The sequence below is a fragment of the Hippocampus guttulatus genome, chromosome 17 (genome assembly GCF_054856545.1).
Source record: "Hippocampus guttulatus isolate MCC_2025c chromosome 17, RoL_Hgut_1.0, whole genome shotgun sequence".
Lineage (NCBI taxonomy): Eukaryota > Metazoa > Chordata > Actinopteri > Syngnathiformes > Syngnathidae > Hippocampus > Hippocampus guttulatus.
The window spans coordinates 1593838-1613718 of record NC_141277.1 but is presented as its reverse complement, the minus strand read 5'-3'; the positions used below and the strand labels follow the sequence as shown (position 1 = coordinate 1613718).

General features: G+C 44.9%; 2 protein-coding genes and 1 long non-coding RNA gene across 6 annotated transcripts; 2 read left to right on the top strand and 1 right to left on the bottom strand.

The window, feature by feature from the left end:
* The first annotated feature begins 39 nt into the window (after positions 1-39).
* On the top strand, positions 40-2087 carry LOC147191418 (uncharacterized). The gene is made up of 2 exons (XR_015103511.1): positions 40-188; positions 1749-2087. It is a non-coding gene; the product is annotated as an uncharacterized LOC147191418 (long non-coding RNA).
* LOC147191417 (microtubule nucleation factor SSNA1-like) lies at positions 1020-2656 on the bottom strand. The gene is made up of 3 exons (XM_086135094.1): positions 2375-2656; positions 1599-1798; positions 1020-1212 (listed from the first exon to the last, which is right to left on the bottom strand). The coding sequence occupies exons 1-3, from the start codon at positions 2424-2426 to the stop codon at positions 1150-1152; spliced, it is 315 nt and encodes a 104-aa protein (XP_085991220.1). The 5' UTR covers positions 2427-2656; the 3' UTR covers positions 1020-1149.
* Positions 2657-3220: 564 nt separating this feature from the next.
* On the top strand, positions 3221-19467 carry ehmt1b (euchromatic histone-lysine N-methyltransferase 1b). 4 transcript variants are annotated; one of them, XM_086135243.1, is made up of 26 exons: positions 3221-3316; positions 8151-8238; positions 8437-8957; positions 9220-9448; positions 9566-9714; positions 10032-10208; positions 10337-10399; positions 10512-10611; positions 11206-11334; positions 11576-11853; positions 12255-12487; positions 13018-13224; positions 13314-13396; positions 13478-13584; positions 14045-14167; positions 14320-14421; positions 14983-15087; positions 15189-15343; positions 15689-15859; positions 16087-16231; positions 16324-16401; positions 16507-16622; positions 16968-17054; positions 17337-17415; positions 17657-17832; positions 18368-19467. In XM_086135243.1, exons 1-26 carry the CDS (start codon positions 3296-3298, stop codon positions 18555-18557), a joined length of 3912 nt encoding a protein of 1303 aa, XP_085991369.1. In that variant the 5' UTR covers positions 3221-3295; the 3' UTR covers positions 18558-19467. The 4 variants fall into 4 exon arrangements, with proteins under 4 accessions (XP_085991369.1, XP_085991367.1, XP_085991366.1 ...); XM_086135242.1 differs by lacking the exon at positions 3221-3316 and adding an exon at positions 5614-6209; XM_086135241.1 differs by having other exon boundaries at positions 9220-9714.
* The last annotated feature ends 414 nt before the right edge of the window (positions 19468-19881 follow it).

Genomic DNA, 19881 nt, shown 5'->3' with positions numbered 1-19881 from the left:
ACGGGACGCGGGTCCTGCATTCTCTTTCGTTCCGCTGACGTAAATCACACCGCTTTTTTTATGATGTCACTTTTCAAAGAGTACGCAAAGTGAGGCCAGTGCACCGAGCGGGGTTTTCATCTTGGAATCAGCGACGATCCATCCCTGCCCAGAAAAGAGCCGCACAAGAAAAATCCGCCCACACGCAGGTAATCATTGAACAACGTCTACATACGGAACAATTTGTGATGGTCGGGTCATTCAAAACGGGCTATTTGTTGCTGAAAGTTGCTAAATGACGTCGGTGTTGCGTGATGATGTCATTGCGCAATTACGCAAACGCAGTTTCTCTCATCTTTTTACACGTAAAGAACCAACTCAAAAAGGCCAATTTTAAAATATCGAAACGTAGTCAATGGGGGTCATCAAAAAATTGGATGTTTTATTCCTCCGGAAGGACACTGCCAGCTGAAATTTGGAGACATTTTTCTATTCAATCACGTGAAAGTGTTTCAAAATTTCTGACAGGTTGAAATGCTTTTTGTCAAGACCAGCTTGAAGTTTCGGTGTCGTATTTTGTAGTAACATTTAGGGGTTAGCCCTTTTCACATTAATGGTAGTGTGTGTTACTTTGACTCCCTGGCATAACACAACAATGGTACTCGAAACTAAATGTTATTAAATGATGGGATTGAAATTTCAACTTAATTCCCAATGCACTTTGGTTGTTAAAGGCAGACCGGCTACGTGTGTTTTTGCCATATCAAAATCACGTTTTTGACTGGAAAGTATTTCTGAAATCAGAAGTCAGTTAATTTTTTTTTTTTTTTTTTAAAGGGGAACTGTGGCAAAGTGCATGCATTTTAGCGTTTGAGTCAATGTTCTTAAGAACAAGGAAAAAAAGTGATAAATATATTTCCTTTTTTTAATGATCTGGCATGGGAACGGAAAAAAGATTTGGGAAGATGATTTAAAACAAGTAATTTAGAGAAGGAACATCAGTGCGTTTTAGCAATTGAGTCAACTTTGACACTATAGAGGACAGTATTTAACATTTATTAGTGCAAAAACTTAAAACCAAATCCAAATTCTTGAAACAGTTCCTTGTGCGGTCTTTCATGAGGCACTTCCTCTGCAAATTCAGTGCTCTTTCCTCCGGGGCTCTGAGGTTTAACTGAAGTTTCCCGCTTGCTGCTTCAGGACACTCAGTAAGGACTGTGAACTCTCCAAGATCTGTATGAGGAGAGCAAGAAATGACATGAAACAATCAGCAGATCAAAGATGGCGTTTGCACAGCAAAGTGCTTTGTTTTTCTTTAATAAGAGCGCCGTTGGCTTGATGGTGATGCCAGTTGAAAAGGTCAGCATCGACAGGGTGGGCCTTACTCAAATATTTTCCTTATGGACAAATGAAAACTTTTTTGACACCCGGGTCAGTTATTACCATTTTCTTTTAAAACAACAGTGTTGAATTTGGGTCTTAAAATATACCGTACATGCCATAACCAGCGTCTCCGGCGAGTACATTTCCTTCCAACTTGGAAACAGTAAAAAAGGCAAAGTGTGAAAGAACAGTCAAGAGATAAACTTCAAGACAGGCACGTGAATTAGGACAAACACCTTGGTGTATGCAGCCTCAGTCTCTGCGATTGTGCGGTCGATGGTGTTGTGTGCGGCCATTTTTTGTGCCAGGCTTTCATTCACTCTGCTCAGCTTCTCCGAGAGGCTTCGGATGTCATGCTGAAGTCGTTCCTTTTCTTCCTCCTCCAGCTTGATCTGAAGGCTCAATTCTTCTCGCTTGGAGCACAAGTCATCAAAACCTGCGATGGCCAAACGGGGGGGAAATATTGCGTCTGGACGGCCTCAAAACAAGCTAGAATGTAATATTTTCTTTCTTCTCGTCTTATTTCCGGAACTAATTTCCCATACAATGTAACTTTGAAGCTATTAATGAATAATACCTGTACTTACATCTACAGAGGGTAAATACGATCACCAATACTGAATTGAAATGAATGCCAAGGGTAAAATTTGGAAGACCCCAAAATGTAATGTATTGGCTGGTTTCTGTGCAGAAAAATAATTAAAGATGAAGAAAGTCAAAGTGGCCCTTGCACCCTTCGCTGGTTTTCTGTATGCAGCTCTTGGGTGGAAAAAGCCTGCTGCAGACCTTTAGAAAATATTGGGCTGTGTAGTGATCGCGTTTAGTTTACAGAATGTCCACGGGACGGAGTCATGAGTTGTACAGTATTCTGATCACATTAGTCATGTTTGTTAGACACGTTGGGCTTTTTAATAATGTGGACTCATTCCTAAAAAAGAGTGAACCTCATATTAGAGATGCCGTTGCAGTTATTTTTTTTTTCAGAATCTTCATCGAGAATTAAACCACTTACACTTGACGAGTTCATTGTTGTAGGTCTGCAAAGCAGCAGCTTGTTGAGCCATGCTGAAGTCACCTACCGTTGTTAAGGTTCTCTCAAACTTGTCAACTACAAACTCAAAGCACGGGGCTGAGGTGCGCCAAACCTATAATTTTCCGCGCAGAGTTTTTTTCCCCCCACAAAGAGCGTCGGAAAGCAACGAGACATATGTGTGATTTTATAAATATAAATTAAAAGGTTTTACTCAGCCAGCATTTGTACTGCACAGCGTTGTTATTTTTAGTGGCTGCTACTTCCTCTTTTACTTCTTCGTGGTTTAACGGCGGTTGAAAACTAAGTTGGTACATTTTCGCCACCCATTGACTTGGAATGGTAACTCCAAGAGTTTGCTGGCTTGTGGAGTAAATCGATAGCCATGAACGTGAGAGTGTGTGTGAGACAGTGCATCGGAAAGGTAATCATACCGTTTCACTTTTTTTTCTCCAAATTTTGTAGTTACAGCCTCATCTGAAAAGGGAATGAATTAATTTTCCCCTCACAATTCTACACACCACCACCCAAGATGACAATCTGAAGGGGTATTTCTTTTGTTAAATCTTGAGTGCATCTTCAGCAGTAATTACAGCCTCCAATCGATTTTAATATAATGCCACAAGTTTAGCACACCTCTCTTTGGGCAGTTTCGCCCATTCCTCTTTGGAGAGGAATGGTGAGCATCAGTGCACAGCCATTTCTCTGGTTGGGCCACCCACTGTTGTCCTGAAGCCACCCCCTTATATGCCTCTCAAGCAGACTACACTCTGAACTGGTCGCCAACTAAGGTGTGATATCGCGATAGACAGACAGACTCAGGTGTGATATCACATCATTTGGAGGGGGGAAATCTATTTGAGGGACGTCATCGCACGTGGGCGGAGCTTAGGTCCAGGCACCATGGCTTCGGCAGAGACCGAGGTGAGTGAGTGAATCTTATCTAACTGCAAGATTGCTTCACTTTTCGCTTCGTTCCCACTTGCCAAGAATGTATGACTCCACCGTTTGCAGTGGCTACGTGGCAAAGCTGGAGAATTGTCTTAATGTAGGCGTCAGTTTGTGTCCATTTCCCGCTGCCAGCCTGTGCTCTCCTGCTTTTGTGCTTACCGGAGAGCTGCTGAACGTGTAGGAAGATGCTGCGCCCGCGCCCCGGAACCTGAATGGTGTGTCCGGGCGCGTTTTGTGCTAAGCTCACCGTCTTGCTCATACATGGTCCATGTCCAAGGCAATATCTTACTCCTGTCTGCGTTAAGCCTTCAAAATAAACCACAGCGGGATTCATTCTGGCCCTTTGAAACAACGCCGTTCACGATTTGTCGGTGTTGAATTTTACCGGCGAGTGGTGGCTAATTGCATACTGCCGTTTAGCTTTTTGCTAGTTAGCAGATTGCATTTATACGAGCAACGTGATGTTTTCGAAGACGCTTGGTTAGTGCCCCATTCAAATGAAAATGAAGTGAAAGTCCGTTTTAATAGTCGAAGGAATACACTACAATGGTTGGCTCTGTTGGTCTATGGCTCATATGCAGCACTATGCTAGCTACATCAACATTAAAGGATGAGCAGCTTCCACTGTAAACACATGGCACTGTCTCGTAAGCCTCATTCTTCCTCGCATATTAAACAAGCATCACTTTATTTCTTCTTTTTGTAGTACCTTAGTATGCTTCCTCTGTTATACATATTTTGTTTGGCGTGTTATTGTCATGGTTTTCTGGTTTCGCTCACCACTCCGGGCTAACTTAACTCAAAACAGAAAACAAAATACAGTCATACTGTTATGACAAAAGATAGATGTCACGGAATGTAGTCATCCACATAAGCGTTCGTGAAATTTTTATTGCCTTTTGGGGTGCGGGGGGGGGGGCAGGGGTCCCTCATTATGCGTTGTGATTGCATCGACTGACTTGAAAGGTGGAGGGTGAAGGTGTTATCTGTTGATGGTCATGGTTTGGTCTTCTGCAACACATTAATAGTTGTTGGCCTTCTATAAAGCTCATGCATTATTCAAAAGACTACATTTTGTTTGTATTTGTGTTGTTTTATTTTCACTGAATCGTCATCGGGCTGTGCATTTGGTACCCGCGCCTTCAGTGAGAATGTACTCGATTTGATAACACCACTATCGCCTCACAATTACAGAAACCGACAATACTTTACAAAAGCACAGTAAAGTAACACGTAACTGTGCCACGTACGTCACCCGGAGCCGTTCAGAATCAATATTTATCGAACAACCAAAGTATAAATAGACATCACGCTGTAGATGCTGATTATTAAATGTGTGCAGAATGCTCCAGACATTGTTTGCTAGTCGAACTTGACTTGCTCTGACCAGCTCATCAAAGGATGAAAAAAATGCTGACATTATCGTGAGCCAGCTGCCCCTGAAGGGGAAATTTGATTGGTTAAAGAAACTGTCTCATTGCTCACAGTTTTAAATTGCATAGGCCAGCACGACTGATTCTGAAGTCCCTGTGCAGATTGACATAAAATCCACATTCATGTTCTGGAAATTAGTGCAACCAAGAGAAAAGCTATGAACCGAACATTACGTTACATTACATTAATATGATTTGATTTCATGGAGAAAATATTAGGATTGAGGTTGTGAATATGGGTCAGCACTTCTGAACCGATAGAAGGTGCCTCCGGCGGCCCATTTCGAGGCATTAATGAGGAAACAGAGCATTATTGTAACTTTTGATGAATATTTAGTGTTCCCATCTGTCTAGTCTTGTATCCACGAAAACTGCGCATTTACAATCCCCTTGGTTAATTTTACTGCAAGGCATCACGGTAGGAATGAATGTGACGTCATGTCATTGTCTGGGCTGGCCCCAAATTATACAGCCATCTTTTCGTGTTCAATTTGCGTTTTGGATGAACAGGTTTAGGATCACAAAAGAGGTGCTTAACCTATTTATTTTTTTTTCGTTCGTTCTTCAGACGGCCATACTCTTTGCATTCCGCCAGCATAGCTTTTTCAAAAGACCAGAATCCTGTGCAGAACAGGTACCGTAAGCAGTTCCACTTCCTGCAGGTCAGGAAGGAGCAAGTACGTCTGTGTTTGCTGCCATGGTGTCTCAGACGCTTTTATGAGGTTGCTTTACTATAGCCGACCAACCAGTTCCGGGTGTCCCCCGCCTACTGTCCGAAGACGGCTGGGATAGGCTTAAATATTCATGCGCTCAAAAACCCTTCAAGTGTGCTTCAAATGACCAAAAACATAGTGGCACAGCATGTAATTAAGAAAGGGCAAAGTTGCCTTTATTAGTTTTCTATCCCGACTAAAGTAGAGGACGCATCTGCCCCATTCCTCTTTGTAGGTCAAATGATTCCAAGTAGCACCACCCAAAAAGTCAATTGAATCTTTCCTTTTGTGACACAAGCTCTCGCTAACATAACACCCCATAATAATTGGCCGACATTTTGAGCGAAATCCGTAGATTATGTTGGATGTAGCCGTAACAGATTCACGATAGGAAGAAACGCGACGAGTGACTCCGTTGATTCTTTGATACACGTCAGTGAGTTAAGGTGACTCATCCGGAGACAGACGTCAATGGGTTCTTGCGGTCTCAAAGCAATGTTGGGAATTCAAGTGCGTATTCTCTGTGGGGAACGTCTGAAGATGAGGACCAACAGAGGGAGCCACCATGCCACATGGATGCCGAGGTGAATGTGTATGGGGGGGGGGGCAGGAAGAGGAACGATCTGCCCGCTTGCGCATGCTCTCTCGCTCTCAGTCAACCTTGCTCTCCCTTCTCTCCCTGGCTCCCTCTTCTCGGTGGAGGCCAAGAGAAGAAAGCAGGTATGGTGCTTCATGGAGGCGCTCGGTTGCATTCTGTTCTTTGTACTTGGTTGCTTCGGAATCGACTGAGCAGATTCATTGCCTAGCGTCATTCTTTCTGGGAGCCACGCACTGTCCTTACGTTTCATACCAGAATCCACTGCTGCTGTGCTTTTCAAGAAATGCTGCTGCTGCTGCTTTTGATTCCTCTTTCATGAAATATGTGATGCGACTTGATTCTCGAGTCTCGAGGAGCAGTCATCGTGTTGGCAGTAAGGCAATCCCGTTTTGGGAGAAGAGCAGCTTGTGGCTCGCTTCAAAGCCCCCCAGCCTTTGACTCAGTGCACGCGCCGCGTTGAAAATGTGACATCATATCCGTACCCTCTTTGTCTTTTTTGTCTCCCCGAGTCCCAAGGATTGATAGGTATCTTCAGTGAAGGAATCTCATTGACCATCCCGGAGCAGGGAGATTCATCATCAGCCTGTCAACATGCTCGCTTTAGATTTGATGGGACCTGCCATATCAAATAATCTTATTCGATTGTGTTCAAAGAACTGTATGGCTCCGAGTTGAAAATGCCGCTACTGTTTGGGACGGTCAGGAACACAGCCTTTGTTTTCTTTTGCTGAATACAATGCAAGGTTCCTTCCCCCCCCACATCGTTGTTTCATCTTAGGAGTGATGGTGACATGTTGCCACTGGCTTTGTAGCTGTTAAGGTAGTTGTGACTTCTGACCTCATGTGTTAAGAGAGAATGTGAACTCACTGAGCAATCGATTACATTTAAGGACAGGTCATGAGTCATCTCTTGATCAGAGCAAATCTTACCTCCGTGGTGTGTATGTAAAGGCTCCATTGTTGGAAAGTCATCATTTTTGAAACCTGAATTCTGATGCGCAATTCAGAGACCTCTCCCTTTTTGACGTCATCCTAAAAACTGTACTTTTGATCTTTGACTGGCATTTGCAACGTCATTAAGTAGCCTCCCTAAAGGTGAGCATTGGCATCCGGGGGCCCCTACGTTCCCCATGGAGTGGAAAACTGCGGCGATGGCAGCAATGTGGCGGTAAACAATCCAGTCGCGAAATGGCGGAGATCTGCAGACGGGCCTCTCTGCTTCCCTTCCCCCTCCCTCTCGCTCCTGATATGGCAAATGTTCAACTGTCCACCACTAGGGGGAGGGAAGAGCACAAAGTCTTTCATAACTGGTTCTCCCCAGTCCATGGGAAGAATGAACCCAAGGCTTATTTTTCCTTGGCACACACATTCGGACCAAGTTCTTTCTGACCACTGACCTGAGAGAATCCCCCCCCCCCCCCCAGTCGAGACGTTCTCTGGGAGCCACTTTAAGTCTGACTCTGGGCCTGACCTTGCCGCTGTCTGACATGGAGCTTGTTCACCCTTGGCTCAGAGACTCATTGGAGTACGGCTCTGTAAATGGAACGTGGCGTCTTGGAGAGCTGTGTTGTGGTTGTTGACAGAATGCCTACCTTTCTGATGATTGTCCTATCTGAGTCCTTGGTGCGCATACATCGACTGGATGAGCCATGAAATACAGCATTCCGTTCTCTTGGCTGCAGGTCATTTGATTGGGCTTCTGTCGATTTAAGAGCAGAAAACAGTCAAGAGCAATCTTGGTTTTTGCTGCCTGACAGACAGCATGGCTTTATGGGGAACGGCTGGTTTGACTGAAATTGTTTTGTTAAAAGGCAGCTTTTCAGGCGAAAACATTTCATTCCATATGAGAAAGGCTCGTAACGACGAAGCAAAGCATAGAATGTCACATTTGATAACATCAACCTGGACCCTGTGCCATTCTTTTTCGCGTTGCTGCTTTTTTCCAGCAATGACTCCTTTTCGACAGTGGCCAGTGTTCATGATAATTCACGTATGCAGTGAAATGTATTTCTTGAATCGCACACACTCAGAAGGCTACTCTGATAATTCTCTTCTTCCATTAGCCCACTGGTCTTGCCAAAGGAAACGTTTACAAAGGTGAAGAACCTTCTAATAAGGAGGGACTGGACCTGGCAAACAATGGAGGCGCAGGTATCATTGGTATTTATTCATGACATACAAATACAACTAAACTATATTAATAGCCAACCCAGGCTGTTATAAAGTATTTTGCATGGAGGAAGATGAGACAGTTGAAATGACCTTTTTTTTTTTTTTTTAACAAAATGATCAATGCTGAACATGTTTCTTTTTCCAATCTAATGATACACTTTTGGTTGTGACCCGTAGAAAAACGCAAAGCAGAAGTGGACAGGCTGGCCTCCTCTCCTGTTGCAGAACCAATGCTTAATGGCACCGAATGTGCCGACGCAAGGCACAACAGCCCGACGTACGTTTCGACAACAGGCCACGGCACGGAGTTAGCATTGGTCAATGAAAATGGTACGTCGGACATGGAGACGCCACACGGTTCTGTTACCGGGAGCAATGGATTTATTCTCATTAAGCCGCAACAGGAGGACAGCTCGGAAGCCACGCCCGATAGGGCAAATTCCCCCCGCAGGACTAACCGGCCACCTTCAAACACCTCCACAGGGGTACACTTGACCAAATCTCCCCCTTCCTCACCCTCCGAGTCCACTCAGACTTTAGGCGCACTAAGGACCGACCCTATTACGGGAACTACAACAGGGCTGGAGACAATAGACTCTAAAAATGGCACAGCCGCAACTACCACAGCTTCAACAACCATCATGATACACAGAGCTCGCAAAACCATGTCGAGGCCTGCTGTCACTCTGGAACAAAAGGTAAACGATCCCAATGTTGTTGTTTTTTCTCTGAATGTTTCTTTTTCCTTCACATTCTTAGTATTTTAGTAGTCTGAGCCCTTTATCATCATTCCCTCCTATTAAAAAAAAAAAAAATCAAATTTTTAAAAAACAGGCACTAAAATTTGTTACTAATGGGAAAAACAGTGCATTCACTCCAAAAAACGCCTCCATATTTTCAGGCACGTTTCACCCCCCCTCTATTCAGGACACTCACCATTTCTGTTTTGGTCGCTGACAGCTTCTCAAGAAGGAATTAAGAGAAGCAAAGAACACCATGATGGAAACTCCGCTTTCCTCCGACACGCCGAACCCTTCACAGCAGTGCTCAACAGAGAACCATCTACCTCAGAATCCTTCGGATCCGCCAGCTTCAGCACAAACCGCTTCGCCGACTTCACCAGCAACTCCTGTAGTTTCTTCCCCTCCGCTCACGTCATCGCCCTCCAAACTTCAACATGGTCTCGCAGGTTCCAGATGCAATCAACACGCACCGATACACCACCAAATAGATTTTTGGGGGGGGGGGGGGGTTCTTGGAATGAAAATAACCAGTCATCATTGTGTTTGTTTGTCTCTTGATGTAGGCCTCTTCACAGGGGGGCTCTCTTCCCGTAAGAAGAAGAGAAGGATGGGAATTTACAGCCTGGTTCCTAAGAAGAAAACTAAAATTCTTCGGCAGACAACAATGTTGGAAATGTTTCAGGTGGTACACCCGAATGCCAAGAGCCCCGAGGTATGTGCCAAGAGTGTGCAGAAATTTCAACAACTTCACCGCCAGCCCATGACTTGCCGCACACTGAGCGACACCAGCAAACGCCACTTAGCTGTCACGCCGCGTGCGTGGTTCTGCCACTAATGGCCGACCGCCGCTCACTAGTTTTGCGCCGATTCAAAACAACGACCTTATGCGCGTAATGAGAGGAGAGTCATCAGAATAATAATCTCGTGCTATTCGCTACGCTCTTTAAATTTCTAGCGGGCATAGCGAATGTTTGCAGAACCAATAGTGCATCATATTTGATATTTTCCACATTTTCTCTGAACTCCCAGACAAATATAAACATAAATGGGGAGAAGATGGATCATGCATCTGAGGAAGAGGAAGTGTCAGATGAGCTCGACTCGGAGGAGGAGGAGGAGGAGGAGGAGGAGGAACAACAGTCGCAAGGAGAGGAACTTGGCACTGATATCGTGCAAAGAAGTCCAACATTTGAGTCTCCGTCTCAGGTCAGGCTTGCCGAGAAAATGCCGAATCTCAACGCACGGAACTTGCGCAAGAGCTGGAATTTACCTTTGCATAGTAACCAACTCAGTGGTCACGTGTGCTGAATGTTTGCGGTTCAACTTGTCATTAGGCGGAGAATGAGCAGGATTCTGACGAAGATGGAGAAGAGGAAGGCACAGATTCAGACTACTTGGTAAGACCGACTAGGAGGCAACAAAATGCTTTTTTATATCTACTAGCTTCAAACCATTTTCTCTTTCTCCGACGCCGAAATAGTCTCATCACTGAACTTCTCTTTGCCTCAGAGCACCGAGTCCAGTCTAAAGAAGTCAAAGAGGAAAACAAAAGGAGACGATGCCTGGCTCAAGCCATCGAGGAAATGCAAGAGGATGGCAATGGAGAAAGGTAGTAACAAGTCCCACTGCATCCACACCCAGCTCATTTTTCTCTTTCGTAGATCGACTTGTCGGCTGCCGGCATCGGTTGATCTTCCTTGTCGACTAATGTTTTTCCGAAGTACTGTTATGTTTTCTGTGGTTTCTTCGTTGTGTGTGTGTTTTTTGCGAAAGTATGAACAATGACATGGCAAAGGCCAATATCGAGGGTGTGGTGGTGGGGGGGGGGGGGTGATGATAGTGCGTCTCAGCTTTGACAAGCCTGTGTGTTTTTATACCAGAATATCTAACAGTTTAATTGTTATTTGAAAGCAAAGATCCAAACACTGGAAGAAATTCATCCAGTTTATATTTTTTAATTAAAAAAAAAAATGTAGGCACATGAAGAGCATGCAAAACTCCACATAGGAAGTCCGACACTTGGGTTTGAGCCTGTGCCCTCTGAAATCTGTTGTGTTTGTTGGTAATATAATATTTTAAAATGAGCTTTTCTTTTCAGAGAATTCCATCATCTACTAAGATAAACCCAAAGTAGACTCTCTTTTATACATGTGGATAATTTCATAATGGATCATTTTCAACCGACTTTTATTGTTCTGCCCAGACCCAGAGTCCTTGGCTGAGCCTCCAGCTGCATTTCTGATGCACTCAGAAGACAGAAATGAAGACTCTGAGATCACACCAGCCGACAAACTCTCACTCCATGAGCCTGACGCTAGTTCAGATGGCAAAGGTGAGCTCCTAAAACAGGAGGAGCGCATCCAACGATATACTGTATTCATTGTTTTATTGCACAAGTATTTTTCTGTCAAAGCGCTACACAGCACACCCCATCGTGACAACATTTTTACAAATGTATGCAAAATCAAAGCAATATCCATCCTAAAACTTTTTTATTTATGCACCGTTGGCGGCCGATACGACCTCAAGTATTTTTGTATACGATGTCAAGAAATGACACGTTGTCTTTGCAGAGAGATCGAGTTCTACAGTGGAGGAGGCCCAGGAGCTACCACTGTGCAGCTGCCGCATGGAGACCCCCAAGAGTCGGGAGATCCTCATTCTGGCTGACAGGAAGTGCATGGCTACGGAGAGTGTTGATGGACAATTGACCCGCTGCCAGGGCGCTGTCTTGAAACAAGAAATGATGCGTCCCTCCAACTCTGTTCAGCTGCTCGTTCTATGCGAGGACCACCGCAACGGCATGGTCAAGCACCAGTGCTGCCCCGGCTGCGGCTTCTTCTGCAGGGCTGTGAGTACGCGCCGTTACGGGATATCAGCTGGGACATACTGTCGCGGACATCTGCAGCCGGTTCCTCCGTGGGAATTATTTTGCAACGTGCCTTTCGCCCGTCCTTTTGCTTCAGCTGGAGAGCCAAGCAAAAACATGCGGTTCTTCATCGGGATGTACATTTTGGAAATAGATCGTATTGTCATCCCATTATGCCATCGCATAATGGGCAAAAGGCCAAAAGGCCATTAAATCGGACAGTAACCGGTGAGCATCTTACCCAGGAAAAACTCAGTCAGTCAAGAAATATAATGCTGACCTCTGAGAAGGGACCTGAACATAAATTCCTTTGAGGTGACGCACCTATTGTTCAAAATGAAATTAGTTGAGTCTTTTTGTTATGTTTTTTTGTTTTTTTTCAGGGGACTTTCATGGAGTGCCAGCCAGACATGAACATCTCGCATCGCTTTCACCGTGCCTGTGCCTCAGTGCTGAAAGGTCAAAGCTTTTGCCCCCACTGCGGGGAGGAGGCCGGCAAGGCCAAGGAGGTTACCATCGCCAAGGCTGACACCACCTCCACTGTACCCCCCACACCTGCTCACGGGCCAGCTCCGCCCGGGGCCCACGAGGGCCGAGCGGACACCACTACCGGAAGGTAAATTACCTGCGTTGCCTTCTGACTTACCGAATGCAGTGGCACCTTGACTTTGTCATGAGTGTCCCCAATGTACACGTTTTTCACAATTACAACAGTCAAACTCGCAAATATTGAGTGAAATCAAATAGGCCGCACCCACTTGAAAGGAATACAAGTAGTACAATGTTATCTGCATTTGACTTTTGACTTAATTGCGCTAAATAAGCAGCTTGTTTTTTTTTAAAATAAAATATGTTATACACTTATAGTGCTATTTTCCTTGATCAAAACATGTAACAAAATGGTGGCGTTTTTTGGGGGAGGAGGGTGGAAAGGATTAAAATTCCATCTCAATTCATTTTAACGGTGAAAATTGGCTCAATGTAAATGACAGACCTGGTCACGGGCCGCATTCCACACATGTGTGGAAGGCACTGCTGTCTGCCCGAAATCTTCAGCGATCGTTTTTGTTAGGAGTGAGAGTAAATGGCTCAGAGGATGGACAGAGCGCGGTGTTGAATTAAAGGCACTGTTGTTTTTATGTCCAGCTCTTTACAGCCAGCTGTGGCGAGTGACGGCAACGGGAGAGCAGACAGCTCGCTTTGCGTCGGTTTGGCGCCGGGGCTCGACTCCCTGGCTGTTTCGGGATCCTCCGGCGGTACGGAACAGCCGGGCGACGTCGAAGCGACAGCCCCTTCTCCGGTTCTTCCTCGAGAAACTCTTGAAAGCATCCTAGTTGCTCTTGACACGGAGAAGTATGTTTTCATTGCTTTCGTATGAATTCAGTCAACGTCACATGCGAGACCCGGCATTTGGAATATTCATATGAATGTGTTTGGATTAGACCCAAGAAGCTGCGTTTTCACCCAAAGCAACTTTACCTCTCGGCCAAACAGGGAGAGCTGAAGAAGGTCGTGCTCATGCTGGGTGAGTTTTAACCTTTATCCACTCCCTCCGGATAGTCATTGAAATGTGTTGAAGCGATTTCCATCTTCATGTCGTATGCAGTGGACGGTATCGACCCCAACTTTAAGATGGAGTCTCAGAACAAACGCACCCCTCTCCATGCTGCGGCCGAGGGAGGACAAAAGGAAATCTGCCACATGCTTGTGCAAGTAAGAACTTATCCCCTTAGTCCTCTTATGGTGAGTGGATGCAATTACTTTCATGTCGTTTAAATAACTAGCTCGTATTTGCTATTTATAGAGTGCGTCATCCGGCTGACTTCGCTAACTCACCTTTCTTACTTTCACCAAGGATTAGATGAGATTTCCACCAGATTGGGCGTTCCAATTTCTTTGTGTACAACGTCATGCCCGCACGTTCTTAAATCTCAACCAGAACTGTTTGTACTTTCGATTACATTTAGAGCATTGTCAAATCCCTCTCATCAGCCCCATAAAAATATCTCCCACTTGTTGGATCTGAACCGATTCAAAAGAAATTCGATGTGCAATGGGAGTTGTGCAGGGGGAGGTGATTTAGTTTCTTGAGTTCTTTTCACATGACACCTTTCGCAGTCACATACTGTAGTTCGCCATAGTTACAAATGAATGGATGCTTCTCCACTTAAAGGCCGGCGCAAACTTGGAAAGCTGCGACGAAGATCATCGAACACCGCTGATGGACGCCTGCGAAAACAACCACATGGAGACGGTCATGTACCTGCTGAGAGCTGGAGCCAGCGCCATGCACAAGGTGTGTCGCCATCACTTGCAAAAGAAAGATGACAGAAGCCCATCTGAGTTTGATGACGCTGTTGTCAGTCACCTTCAAATTTGTTGATGTATTTTTCTTGAGCAAGTGACACATAACTAACTGGTCAGGACTAAACTCTCCTCTCCACTCAGGATGTTGAAGGGTTCACATGTCTCCACCTAGCGGCCAAGTCTGGTCATTACAACATTGTTGAGTACCTCCTGTGTACAGGATACGTCAACATCAACTGTCAGGTCAGTTTACACTTCTGCATGCAATTCTGAGTTACTTTGGGACTTTGCCCGGCAATATTTCCCGAATAGGATAGCGGCCAGAATTTACATTTACATGTTTAGAACCCCGCTGTTTTTAAATTGCTCTTTTTCTGGAAAGTAAGGGATGAATAAGCTCTGAGAGTTGAATCCACCCTGATACTTGTGCGCTACCTGCTGGAAAACTCAGTTTAGTGGTTGTATCTAATACAGTGGTTCCAACATTCAAGGACGTTCTGTTCAACCTTAACGTGTTCTCTTTGGTAGTTTTAATGAGGGACACACTTTGTAGTTATTTATCGATTACGATGAGCGCCGACAGTACCTTGGGAGTTGGGAAATTCAGAGGTCTACTTCAGCCCCCAATTTTGCGTTGGTGCATTTAACACACGAAAGGGGCTATTTATTCATGTGTGGACCAAAAGGTTAAGACTGCAACATTTAAAAGGGTTGCACTGTGACAAACACAGTGTTACTTGAATGTGACTGTGGCTGATCAGTATGTTTGATTTTTATTTATTTTTTCCTTCGCGCATCCTACAGGATGATGGAGGATGGACAGCCATGATTTGGGCCACAGAGTACAAACATGTGAACCAGGTCAAATTGCTTCTGTCCAAAGGAGCTGACATCAGCATCAGAGACAAGGTTGCTCTAAAACACACTGCACTTTGTATTTTTTTTTTTTTTTTTTTTTTTTTTACAAAGAAATCAAACATGTAATTATAGGCTGGCGGTCAAAATTTCAGGAAGAAAACATCGTTCTTCACTGGGCAGCGTTCTCCGGCAGCGTTGAGATTGCCACGCTGCTCCTGGACGCGCACTGTGATCTCCACGCTGTAAATATCCACGGGGACTCTCCTCTGCATATCGCTGCTCGGGAGAATCGCCTGGACTGTGTCGTGTAAGTTGCAGTTGTGTGAAGCCGTTCTATTTTCGCGGTACGTACGGATTGCTGCGAATCCCGGCATTGCCCCTTTCTCGCTGAATTGTTATTTCACCGCGTGTGGTTGTGTCGTTGTTACTTGGAGGTATTTTCTCAGCTCGTGTTTGACAGGTTGGTAGGGGGAAAAAAAAGACCAAAAGAGTAAACCAACGTCATTGCTATTGCTGTCATGTCGCTACACAAGCGGTACTTGAAGTGGCAGTCTTTGAAAATGCTCTCAGTCATTGGGCGTGAATGCTATACGTGCTTTGAATCGCCTTGTAAAAAAATAAATTTTACAAAGTCAACTATCCTGCCTTCCAGGCTTTTCCTATCTCGAGGGGCAGATGTTTCCCGAAAGAATCGCGAAGGAGAAGCGCCTCCGGACTGCTGCAGCCACAACTCAAAAACGTTTGCGGCCCTGCAGGCCGACCGGAGACAAAAGGATGCCAAAAACGTCGGGTTCATTCAAGCAATGGAAAAAAGCCTTCACAGGTTCAACTTGATTTGTGCTTGTTTTTTTTTTTTTCAGATTCAAAGTCTTCTGCGAGATTTCATATCAACTCAAGTCGTGTGAAAAGAGGGCACGGAGCTGATGAAACACTTAACTAGGGGTTGTTATGACGATGACATGGCAAATGCAGAGTAGAAAGATGAGGGGCTTTGCTTTGTGCGGGAAAACTGCAAAATCAGCCAACGGTGCGTGCGTGCTTTTTGTACAGCGACATTGCCCTCGGGCAGGAGAGAGTTCCCCTTCCCTGTGTCAATGCCGTCGACGGTGAACCTTACCCGGACGACTACAAGTACATCCTTGAAAACTGCGTCACCTCCCCGATGAACATCGATAGAAACATAACACACTTGCAGGTAAAGCTCTCCCGCCAAATTCAAGCGAGTTGTCCCGCTTCAATTGTCAAATCGCCAGTTTCTCATTGTTCTGCGTGTCCTTAACAACACAGTACTGCGTTTGCAAGGAAGACTGCTCTTCAAGCGTCTGCATGTGTGGACAGCTCAGTCTGTGCTGCTGGTATGATGCGGTAAGACCACGTGAAAGAGAACCTTTTGAGGATCGAAGATGGTTCCAGATAATTTAAGTGCAGCTGTAGACTTGGCTTTTATTTCTCATTCTCATCAACTTTCAGAGCGGTTGTCTTCTCCCTGAATTCTGCCGTGAGGAGCCCCCGCTTATCTTTGAGTGTAACCACGCCTGTTCCTGTCGGAGGACCTGCAAGAACAGGGTGGTGCAAAACGGACTCAGGTAAAAAAAAAAAGGATGCGTGTATCTCAACTGCAAAAGCGATCTCGGGCCTCTGGTTCCTGAACGACACACGCTCTACGCTTGGCAATACTATTGGTGCGTCTCTGCCTCCTTCTGGCCACCAGTGGTAATGAAGTATTTGCGACCCGCCGAAAGAACGTGACGAGAAAACGGGTGTCAGTCAGTCCGAGCTCTAATTTTTCTATATACAAGTCACTGACCGGCCACACAATGAAAAAAATGTGCGACTTATCGTCCGAAAAATACAGTAGATTGTTGCTTGAGGAAACTATTCAAATATCTGAATCTAACAAGTGAGAACCAATAACATGTCATGTTACCCAGGACCAGACTTGAGCTCTTTCGGACCAGTAAGAAGGGCTGGGGTGTCCGAGCACTACAAGACATACCGCAAGGGACCTTTGTATGCGAGTAAGTCTTTCAATAAATCCTGTCACTGAAAGGGGAAGTTTTCAGTTCACTCTGCTGGCAAGATTTGAATTTATGCTTACCTCACTCACCCGACTGACGCGCACCAGCGCGATTCTCAAAGCTTGGCCCTTCATAACGACAAGTACTTACGAGCGCGCCTGGTTGTGATCGTCGCACAGAATGCCGTCCGGGTTCAACAAGAGAGCAGCTGTCGCAATATTTGCAGTGCGGCTTGTAAGCGGCGTTGGCCTGCGAGTGAAGTTGACTCCTGCTTGTCAACAGGTACGTCGGCGAGATCATCTCCGAAGCCGAAGCTGAGATGAGGCAAAATGATGCGTACCTCTTCAGTTTGGATGACAAGGTGCAGTACATTCGCAATTCGTCCTTTTTTTTTTTTTTTTTTAAAGATCTTGCTTTTAAAAGTAAAATTGCTGCTCTATTTGTACATCAGTTTGGTTTCCAAAAGTAAAGCCATCATGTCTGATGTATGGCTTTTTTTGACGGTCCATAACTAGTCGTGTTGTTGTTGTAGTTGATTCGCATTTCATTCATGGCCTTATTCATACATCTTTTGTTTGACATTATTGTTGTTTGCCTTTCAGCCACAAGATCTTTACTGCATCGATGCGCGTTTCTATGGAAACATCAGTCGGTTCCTCAACCACATGTGCGAGCCCAACTTGTTTGCCTGCCGAGTGTTCACCACACACCAGGACCTGCGTTTCCCACACATTGCCTTCTTTGCCAGTGAAAACATCAAGGCGGGAGAAGAGCTTGGGTAAGAAGACTTCTTTTTTCATTCTCTACTTTTATTTCATTTCAAGTTAGTGATCTCTTCTAGAGAACATATCTGGACGCTGATGCCGAAGGCCACTTTAATTATTTTTATTTGCATAATTAAGTTCATGATTTCTTTTATTCTGACCTTTCTTTGAACTGTATTTTGTTCTACAAAGGGAGTTTCAAAGTTTAAGAAGACACAGATTATACCCGGAAAATTCATTTGAAAAAAATGCTTATAAACCTCCAATATGCATTTTTGTGGACTCCCTCGCATCAATTCCCCCAAAAACAAAACCAAACTTTTTTTTTTAAATGTCGGGTTGAAACTAGGGGGGGGTCCCTTGAATGAATTGAGGCCCACACAGAGTATGGGCACGGTCCACATTTGGGCCCTCAGGCCAACAGTTGACCACCGCCTTTACAGCGGGTTGTATGAAGCGCTGATACGGAATCTGTTTACATCACGTAGCCAATAAAGGCAACGTTTGAGTGATGTCCGCGTGAAAGACTTGTTTTTGCTCGCTTCTCAGATTTAACTACGGCGACCACTTTTGGGAAGTGAAAAGTAAGGCGTTCAGCTGCGAATGCGGCTCCTCCAAGTGCAAGTACTCGTCCGCGGCCATGACGTCGTTGCAGGCGGACAGCACGCCAGAGAGCCAGCAGCAGCCCAGTGCCTCCCCTGACACCAGCTCGTCCGACGCTCCCTCCAGCCCCTCTTAAAAACGTTGCCCCCCCCCCCCCCCCGCGCTCCGCTTATTTCCACGCGCGTCACGTCTCCCGGACCCGAGGACGCCCGCCCCAACGCCAACCGATGACACTTTTTGCGAGATGCACAGTTGGACGCCCCCGCCCCCTGAAGAATGTTCTGCTCCGGTTTGACACCACGCTAAAAATGACCCGTCTCACCAAACACGCGACGATGGACAATTTAAAAGCAGTTTTTCACATTTCATATTTAACATCATCGGAAAGGGAAAAACTTGTCCTGTTGCTGTCAGTTTTCAAGAACCATTCTACCAGAATGAGCGTATGTGTACATTTAAGTTATCAGTTCATTATGTCCCCCCTTCCCACCCCTTTTGAAGACTGCCGAACATTTTGGACAAAGACATATCATGCCAGGGTAAGTTCATTTGGATGTGTACTCAAGACTTTGATGCAGTGTCCTACCTTGATAAGGCAAATTAAGTGACATTTTATAAAGCTTGTTTGTTGAGGGCAACTTGATTGTGTGGTAAAACATCCCACAATTGATGCAGACCTGATTTTAACAAAGAAGGAGTAACAAAAACGGTGCTTTTTTTTTTTTAAAGATGCTCAATACCTCGGTGAGCATGGTTTGTAAGATAAGAGACATTTGCGCTTTTTTTTTTTATGTTCGGATTTATTTCCAGTTTTGTTATCGTACCTGTAGTGATTCTGTTCATAATTTTGTTCCATGATTTTTCCAACATATCTTTTTAAGCGTCAGTAGTGAAGTGCGGTTGTGCAAAATGTCAAATTGAAAAAAGAAAAAAAAAAGACTTTAAAAAAATGCAGTTCCATTTTTTTTTTCCTGTTACACATTCATGGACCGTGAAGCAGCATTTGAATTGGTTGTATCTTTTTCAATAAATTTACTACTAATGCATTTCTTCTGCGCTGCCTCACTTGTCGCATTTCCTCTCGGGAGGCAACTCCGTGAACGACCAAGTTTTGCTTTTGCATAAGATCTTAAGTTCCTCCTCATAGATGACTTTCTTGCTCTTCTCCTTGAAACAAAAATGACTGAAATATCTTTCGATTGGAGCCTGCAGGAAGTTGGGAGAGAGTGAAGACTAGGATGATATTTGCCTCTCTCCGATTGTGAAAATGACCTGGATGCGATTGACTGTTAAAAAGAGCAAACTGAGAAGACGGCGGCTTGATTAGCATTATGACAGAAGGGTACAGAGATAAGGTAGCACACTACTGCTATGGAGTCCAATTGATTGATAGTCCCTGACATGATAAGGGATACGCTCTAATTATGTCCTCAACCGAAGCGCAAATTAGAATCAGCGAA